Below are 9,229 nucleotides of genomic sequence, written 5' to 3'. Positions count from 1 at the left end.
CTCCCCGCTTCGTACCTCAGTACTCAGCGCTGGAGATGTTCATTTGTAGAGATCCAGATGCGTCTTCCTGCGTCTCAGGCTGGTTCCGTGGTTGTTTAGGCTGGTCTGGTACCTATCCAGCTCGACTCGGAGGACCGGCTGAAAACGGTGTCTCCTACTCCTCCGCCATCTTAACTCAAAAGCCAATCCAGTGTGGTTTGTAAACCAAATGCCGCTCAGTGTGGTGTGCGAAACCAGCCCACAAACTTTTTGTTACTCGCCTAGTCCCCTTTTTCGTTCTGTCCTGGCCGGTGAAGAAACTGGGGGGCGGGGGCATTTAGAAGCTGCTGCAGCAATCTGACAGCTTCGTCTTATGTCGGTTGAATATAATGAATAATTGCAGCTTATAGTCTGTAGGTCTTGTTTTCATTTCACTTTTCAAGTGGTTCACTGTCCTTTCATTTTATGAAACTACCAGGCTGCTCTGGATTGGGGAAGACACCCCAGTCCCCCAACCACAGCTGGAGAAGCCCTGCTGGGCACCGCTGCTGGAACCAGGGGTGGGGGCGCCTTCCCATGGTCGCTATGAAAGCGCGTCTGTGTAGGGACAGCCGGGCTGGTGCTCAGGCCGAGGGCCCCTGTGTGACCGCCCTGGCTGTGCGGATACTGACACACTGTCCTGGTTGGGGCACAGAGGCTGCTCGTGCCCTGAGCGAGCCTGTTGTGTCCCAGCCACACCCGGAGCCAGGCCCTGCCAGGATCCGGCCACCAAGTGCTAACGCAGGTCCCCTCGGGCTCCTGCAACGTCCCTTCCAGAGGTCAGGGGCCAGGGCCTCCAGCCTCGCTCTGCCTTCCCCGAGGAGGTGGAAGTGGACAGAGGTCAGAGGCCCTGCAGGGGAGGGGGAGGAGGGCACTGCCCGGGGCGGGAACCAGCACCTTGCAGGAGACCTTCTCCCAGCTGCCAGAAAGGCCCCCTGGGAAGTTCTGGAAGGAATCCTACTCACTTTACTGGAGCACCTGTCGAAAAACCAAGGCCCACTTCTGCTGTCCCTGGCTGAGTGCTTTCAATACCTGGCTGATGTCTCCGTGTCGTGACAAATAGCCTACTCACGCCAGGGAAGTGGGTCTTTGGTTTCAGAAAACGTGAAGCTGGTGCTGGAGAGCGAGCCCGGGGGCCCCGAGACGGAGGGTACCTGGACGGCGTCCCAGGCTTGGTACTGCAGGGTCCCCGTGAGGATGTAGTCACTCAGGTAGAAGACGAAGAGGCTGACGATGAGGAGCGGGCTCACGCCGGCCCACATGGCCTTCCAGTACCAGCTCAGGGCGCGGCCAGTCATGGCCTTGAGGTCACTTTCGAACCTATTTGGAAAAGGGGGAGAAAGTCTGGATTATCCACGCTGTTGGGGGAGGGGGCTCCGGGGGTCACATCCCTTTGCTTAGGAAGATTCTGTTCTGAGCACCACCGATGACAATGACCTCTCGGGGTCCCTGTCTGATACCTCCTGGGGAGAGGCTGTGCCGGGTGGGGAGGGGAGAAGGGCTGAGGCCGCCACAGAGCGGGGAAGCAAAGCAACGACCCCATAATTATGGGGACATCAGAAGATACCTTCCTGGTTCCACCTTCAGATGAAGGCCGCTGGTGTAGACCAGGGGGCCACGCCCCATGGAGGGAGAAGTAGGCATGGAGAGGGGCCAGGGTGGGGTGGGGTCTGTGGCTTGTCCTGAGTTCCCACATAAGCCTGCAGACCGCCCCCTGCTCCCATGCTGCTGGTGAACTAGCTGGACCCTGGGTGTGAATTAATGTGCATACCTGGGCTGTTCAAGATGACACGCGGCAGAAGGAGTTGGGGTTCTTTTGTCCCTTCCCATCCCCTGCCCCCCACTTTCCTGGATAGAGAAAGGTGGGAAGAGCTAGCTGGCTGCAGAAGAAAGGGTGACATGGCACTGTTGCTCAATGGTCACTAGATGGCGCTGTCCCCTGGGCGAGCAGAGGGACTCCCCTCTCCCGGCCATTCCCGGATCCTGCCGCTTACAAACTCTGCGAGACACCTGAGACACCTTTCGTTTCTCCCTCCCTCCAGCCCTCACCACTTAGCATCACCCCTTTGCATGGACTTGTGTCCCTCTCCGGCACCTCCCCTGGGCCCTGCCTTCTGTTCCTCTTTCCTCAACCTTCTCACTTCCTGGGAAACACCTACTCTTTCAGGAGACCAATCTGTTTCTCCCTCTAGACTGCCAATTCCTAGGTACCCAACTTGTCCAGGTGGACCCAGGACGTCCCCAGTGCTGGCACCCAATGTCCCACATCCCGGGAAATCCCTTGGTCCCGGGAAAACAGGGAGAATGAGTCACTTCAACCCGAATGTTCTCGAAAGGTAGCAAATGGGAAGGATGGACACTAGTCTTTCTTGACCGAAAACCTTTTGGAAATGCTACACGTTATACCCCGTCTTTGAGATTCACAATGGTCTTCGAGGCTCCAAGAAATCCTATAGGAAAGAAATGTTGGCTTTGTTTAACTTGTGATGTCCCGAAATTATTTGATCATGGAAATCCCTTGGTGTGACAGTGGCCCCAGAGCTTCCAGGGACACGGTGGGAAACGTGGCTCAAGGGGTCTGGTTTTTAGGGTCATGGCTGGTCTTCCCCACCCTCACCATCCTCCAGACCGGTCTGGAGGATCGGAAAAGACTGAGACAACTTGACACTCCTTTAGTAATCGGCTCACCTCTAAGTAGCGCCTCCCAAAGTGTCATGTGCCTTGGGCCCCTCATATGTTAGAGTACAGGATCCGAGTCAGCGGGCCTGGGAGGGCCAAGACCCCCCCCCCCCATTTTCAACCAGCTCCCTGAGGACGCCGCGGCTGCTGCTCTGGGACCACACCTGGAGCAGCAAGGCTCTCTAGACCAGTGGTTCTCAGAGCGAGAATGCCGGACTCCCCTGGGAGCTCGTTAGCAACGTGAGTCCTTGGGCAGCTCTCTGCACCTATGTGATCAGAAGCCCTGGGGTGAGGCCCAGAGGTCAACGTCAGAACCGGTCCTCTGCGCTCAATTTTGGAAGCTGCTCTAGACCCCTGGTCTCAGCCCAGCAGCACATGCCGTCATCTGGGGAGACTGAAAACGTTCTAGGGCTGTATCATGCCCTGGGATCGAGAACCGGACATGCTGAATTTGCCACATTTTCTAGGGTGTATCAACTGGACTTTGGTCAGCATGTTCGAAAAAGCCACTGGGGTCCAGCAGGGTTAACAGGCGAACATGCTATGATAAAAAGTAAAAATACAGAAAGCGGGGAGAGGAGATACTGGTTGAAGGTGGGAGCCAGGCAGAGAAAGCCGGGCAAAGGGAAAAGCAATGCCAAGCTGGAAGAGAAAAGCCAAGTGCATGTGGGAAGCCCCCCATAGTCCTTATGGGGCGTGGCCTCTGTGGGGGCGTGGCCTTCGTGGGCACGTCTCCCAGCAGGTGTCAGGGGCGGGGCCTCCTCACCTCCTCAGCCCGTACACATAGCACACAGCGATGGTCTCCACCAGGACAATGAGCAGCAGGGACAGCGTGGCAGCGTAGTCATTGAATATGTCGAACCAGTAGTTGCCGGACTCCATGGTGAACACCAGGCCGATGACGCAGTTGACAAAGCACACCAGACCTGGGGCCACGAGACCACATGCTCACCTGCCTGAGACCCCCACCCGTTCATCCAGTTTCCCATGCACCAGCAGAGCCATGGACCCCACGGGGACTCGGCCATGGACTGGCCTCTCTGCCTGTGTATGCCACAGGTGTGTGTGTTCAGGGGGCAGCAAAGGTGTCCCAAGGAGTGTGTGTCTGCACAAGTCACTGATGTTAATTCAGGGAGCTGTCCTGCAGGGCGCATCGAGCTGGGTGGAAAAAAGAAAGTTGTGGGCACCGCTGTCCTGGTGGAGGAGTCCCAGCTGGCCTGTGGGTCTGGTGATGCTGTTTACCCCCAACAACTCAGCCCCTGAGCTCATGGGAGGCGAATTGGGGTACCCCTCTCAGAACCTCCTAGAGAGGACTTACGGCTGGCCAGAAGAGGGAGTAGGGAGTGGAGAGGAAGACAGGAATGTTTCCCCAGCTCCCACTATACATTCCCCAGGCACATGTTATGCATTGGGTCTGATAGCCTGGGGAACCCCCTTTCACAGACGGGGAAGCCAAGGCTCAGACATATGGAGGAACTGTCCCAACATCCCACAGCATGTAAGAGGTGGAGTCAGGATTCAGACAGAGGCTCTTCTGCCTCCATAATCCAGGTTCTTGTCCCAGTCTCCACTGGCTGAGTCCCCCAGGGACCCCACAAAGTATTTGACTCTCAAGCTCCCACCTGCTCTTCCCACTGCCACACCATGTCCCACCAGACACCAAGCCCCCATGCCATCTTGAGGGGACACACCAGGAGAAGGGGCTCCGTGCTGGCCGGGAGCTAACAGCAGACATCCTGCTGCTACAGAGACCAGGTGTGAGGAGCGATGCTCAGTGCTAGAGCGTTCCGACAAAGGGCGGGCAGCTCCACCTGGCTGGTCAGGACTTTAAGGGGATGGGATGGGAGCTGGCTGGGATTCGGGCTGGGAGAAGGGACATCCTACATGTGGTGGGATGGCGTCATCGTGGGCAGGGGTGGGGGCCACAGGGTCCCCCAGACCCCACCAGCTAGGATGTTGGAGCAGATGGATGGTGGAATGAATCAGGGAGAGGGGTGATTAGAAAAACAGGTTCTTTCCCTAACAACCCAAATGCCCCCCAGTAGCAGACTGGGAGATACACGGTGGTGGGTGGTCTTACAGGGGATCAGTTACCACGCAGGCGCGAAAGTGACAGACCAACAGCCACTTGTAACAACGGGGTGGTCTGTACAGAGTTTGGTGAAGACAAGAGACACAGAGAGCACAGATGGTGTGATTTCATTTATATGAAGTTCTAGAGTGGGAAAAACAATCCTAAAATGGTAGCAGTCAGAGAGAGGTGGCTTTTGGGGCTGGGGGCGTACTGACTGGGAAGGGGCGGGGAGGGGCTCTCGGGGGTGCTGGAAATGCTCTGTATCTTGACTTAGGTGGTGGTTACTTGGGTGAAAACATGTAAAAATTATTGAATCTGTGTTTAAGAAATGTACATGTTGGGGCGCCTGGGTGGCACAGTGGTTGAGCATCTGCCTTCGGCTCAGGGCGTGATCCCAGCGTTCTGGGTTCGAGCCCCACATCAGGCTCCTCTGCTATGAGCCTGCTTCTTCCTCTCCCACTCCCCCTGCTTGTGTTCCCTCTCTCGCTGGCTGTCTCTATCTCTGTTAAATAAATAAATAAATCTTAAAAAAAAAAAAAAAGAAATGTACATGTTATCATTGTTACTCTCATTTGAAACAAAGATCAAAGCAGATTCTCTTCTAGCCTGAAGAGTTTTGAGCACCATACTGGTGGGTTTGGCCTTCCCCAAGGCTGGGGTGGCCACCATGCTTCCCCATGATGGAGAACCAGAGGCACGGGTGAGTCACACGCACCAGGTCCCAGATGGCCCCGAGAAGGAGAGACGGTGGCAGACCCGCTGGGAGGTGGCCGCCTGAAGCACACAGCTCGTCCATCTGCTCGAGCCCCCACGCCCAGCCCTCCCTGAGCCCCGACCTCCTCCACGGATGGGCCCCCTCACCGGAGATGGCCTCCTTGGGCAGGTGGCTGGAGATGACCTTGCTGTCGGTCAGAGGCGTGAGGATGGCCGCCGTGTTCCCCAGCATGCTCCCGATGCCGAGCATCAGCAGCATGAAGAAGTAGAGCACCGACCACAGCTGGGACACCTCCATGTTTTTAATGGCCTCGGTGTAGACGATGAAAGACAGGCCAGTGCCCTGGACCGCCTGCCCGTGGTAAGAAGACACCAGTTACACACCCAAGGGGCTTAGGACTCCTTAGGCACACCCGATGCGAAGCTACTTGAGGGACCTGGGGGTGGCCAGGAGAAACCACATGGTGAGTTGGCTTTGCCATCTGCACACCGGCCCCTCGGGCTTAGCGGAGCTGGGTAGAAATGTGAGTTGTCAGGAGCCCGTGTTTGCAAAGTGGGAGGAGACATTTCAGTCATTTTGGAACACTGAGCTCCCCTCTCCGGTTCCAACTCACATTAATTCTGGATGAAATACAGTCAACAAGGTTTGGATAATTTCTGCTTCCAATATCATGACCACCGAGGTGTTCTGAAGCCTCAGTGGCTGGGAGGAGAGGTGGGCGGGTGGAGTCACAGGACCTGGGAGGACAGGGTTGCTCCGTGGTCAGATCCCTGCAGGGATACCACTGGTGTGGAGATATCGACCCACGGAAACAGACCCCGGCGCTCCTGCTTAAAGACAGACCCTCCAAGAGGGTTGGAAGAGGTCTTCGGTTGGGGGGATGCCCCCTGGCTACCAGCAGCAGAAGCAAACCCTCGCTGGGGGCAAGTTCCCCCAATTTAGACCCGAGGGACCACCAGAGAGGATCAAGCATCGAGCTTGCAAACACATTTATACACCCACGAGAAGACAGCCACTGAGGAAGGAGTCAGCAAGAATAATTCCCCAAGAATGGCCGATGTTGGTTGGACCGGCAGACTCATGGCATGCCAATGAGCGTAGTGGGGTTCTCCGGCTCTGGGTGTGGACAGCAGGGCGTGAGCCCTCGCAGAGAATCTACAAACGCTAACAAAACCTGCTAAAGTTGCCTTGCTTTTTATCATTAATATGAGCCAACAAATTCTCAACAGCGTCAACGATAACACAGACTGCCTTCCCTCTCCTGCCCAAGGCCACCCTCGGAACAGCTACGTGTGACCTTTTCAAAGAAGCAGATAAAATTACCAAGATAAATGTAGCACAAGAAACTATTAGCATGCAAAGCAAATTCGAGAAAAAAAAATCCTGTCTAACAAGTTATCAGACCAAAAGGCTCCATCGACAGCTAAATACCACATAGAGCTGAAGAGAAAATTAGCGAACTGGAAGGTGCATCCCAGAAATGGATCCAAAATGAAGGGGAAAAAAAGATAAGAAGTTGGGAAAACATAAAGGAGAAACGAGCGGACACGAAGGGTGGGGTACAAAGGTCTGGAAGGAATTCTGGAGCAGAGAGACAGAAGTACAGGCAATGATTAAGAGGTAACAGGTATGAATTTCCCAGAACTGATAAGACACGCGGATCTGTGGATCCAGGAAGCCCAACCTCACCCAAGCCCACGCTGGATAAATAAAAAATACATCCGCGCTTAGGTGGCTAAGGCCAGAGTCCAAGGGAAGGGCACAGAGAAATCAGAGCGAAAGCACTGGGCAGCCGATTGCTTCCAAGAAGGACAGGCATTTCCAAAGCAACAGTGGAAGCCAGAATCACATGGCAAACATCTCCGAAGTGTCCCAAGAAGGTAACTGTGAACCTGGGATGTTCTATGCAGGGGAGACGGTCTTCAAAAAGAGGGGACTGAACATTTGCATACAGACGACACCGGAGGAAATTTATCCTCAAGAAACAGGTGCTATGCACCTGAAATGAATATAGTGCTGTAGTTATACTGGAATTAAAATTAAAAGGGGGGGGGAAAGCAAGCACTCTAAAGGAATGCATTTTAAGGGAGAAAACAATCCTGGAAGACGTCTGGTGCCGGAGGAAATGGTGAACCGGTAAAAAGGCAAACACACGGGGAAAGACACACACTGTCCTGTGAGACAGCCCAGCTTCTACGTGGGGGCTGAGGAAAAGACAGACGTGGACACAGACGGTATTTCATTCTAGAGGGACGAGATGAATGCGTGCTACGTCCTTGTGCTGTTTGGGCGGGAAGTCAAGATCTTGTTGAATTTCAGATCTGGGTCAAATAGGCACAGGACAAATTCGAGAGGAGCAATTCGCTAGGTCAGTTCCAAACAGCAGAGAATAAAGCTGCATGTGGAGGGAAAAACCAGCAACGAACACAAAAGAAAAAGTCTGAATAAATCAGTAACCCCCTCATTCTCGGACACTGAGCCAAGCTCAGAAGTCAGGGAGGAAACCTCCCAGGGGCCCCCAAACAAAAAGGAACTTTGAAATGAGAACACCCAACAGGAGCTGAGGCCCAAAGGGAATGGATCAAGGCCTCAAAGGCTGGGGGCTGGGGGCCAGGCGGTGGGGGCGAGGGGCTGGGGGTCAGGCCACAGGCCAAGGGTGGGCAGGGAGCCAGGAAAGACAGTGCTGCTTCGTGCCTGCAATGGGCGGGTCAATACTAGTGATGCAAGCCGACTGCCAGAGCCAGAGCCAAGGTTCCCGGGGAAGGTGACCCACGTGGACAGGGTGCCAGGGTTCAAGCCACCAAGCGCAGCTGCAGGGAGGCTGGGCCCATCAAGCTCGTCAGCCACAGGAGAAGGAGCCCTGGGGCACCCGCATTCCCAGTTGCTTTAAGCTGTTTAGCCACCCGTTGGCCGGTTGGCCATGGAGACAGACACCTCTAGCCATGGCTTAGACAAGAAGGCTCGTGATCCCAGCATGACGGTGACAGAAACAGCTCCAGGCCCTGGGGTTCCTCAAATGTGGCACCCTCGGATGGACTCAGGAGGACAAAAGGCCTCCCGCTGGGTATGAACCTGCAGGTCCCCCCACTCACAGTGCCCCCGCTGTCCTAGGCATTTGCAAAGATGGTGTCACTGCATCTGGGAAATGACACACAGGTTTGACACTAAGGCTGACTGGAGAACCCTCCTCGCCTTGCCCTTGTCCCCGGTGGGCGGCTCTCGGCGGAGAGAAGCAAGCCAAGACCTTGCCCGCGCCTTACCGTGGCCAGCTCTGACTGCAAGCTGCAGTTTTTCATTTGCGGGAGCACCTCGCTGTATTTGTCGGGGAAGGCGGATGCCAGGTAGCCCTTCACCTGCTCCAGGTTGCTTGTTGTCAGAAAGCCATCTTCCAGGTCGAAAGCATTGGTCAGCAGCAGAATCACCCTGCAGAGCAGAGCACCAGATGGACCGTCGCTGATTAGAAAGGCCACGGTCACCGAACCCTCTTGAAGCCTGGCTGCCGGGGGTCCCTCCCCTTTGATGGAGCACGGTCTCTCCAACAAAGGGACTCTGTGCATCGGTGACCTTTTAAAGGTTAGGGGAAGCGGATTTTGAATGGCTTTGAAGGAGCCTCAAGGAGGACCAGAGATGAGAAACCAACCAGCCCGGCTAGACCACGTTCACCCCTGGGCCAGCATTGTCCGACAGGATGTCTGCGATGATGGGAACAGTCTATGTCAGCGCTGCCCAGTGCGGCCCCCACT

At 55.4% G+C, this 9,229-nt stretch overlaps 1 protein-coding gene across 1 annotated transcript in view; it reads right to left on the bottom strand.

Annotated features, from left to right (window-relative positions):
* Positions 1-9,229, bottom strand: part of SLC6A20 (solute carrier family 6 member 20) — a 32,322-nt gene that overhangs the window by 7,295 nt on the left and 15,798 nt on the right. The window contains exons 8-11 of the mRNA XM_008704149.2: positions 8,747-8,909; positions 5,633-5,837; positions 3,464-3,623; positions 1,173-1,338 (exon numbers count right to left, since the gene is read on the bottom strand). Coding sequence (XP_008702371.2) covers positions 1,173-1,338; positions 3,464-3,623; positions 5,633-5,837; positions 8,747-8,909 — 694 coding nt within the window. The remainder of the gene's footprint in view (positions 1-1,172; positions 1,339-3,463; positions 3,624-5,632; positions 5,838-8,746; positions 8,910-9,229) is intronic.

The sequence above is a fragment of the Ursus maritimus genome, unplaced genomic scaffold, assembly GCF_017311325.1.
Source record: "Ursus maritimus isolate PB19 unplaced genomic scaffold, ASM1731132v1 scaffold_14, whole genome shotgun sequence".
Classification (NCBI taxonomy): domain Eukaryota; kingdom Metazoa; phylum Chordata; class Mammalia; order Carnivora; family Ursidae; genus Ursus; species Ursus maritimus.
This window is presented reverse-complemented; position numbering and strand designations above follow the sequence as displayed.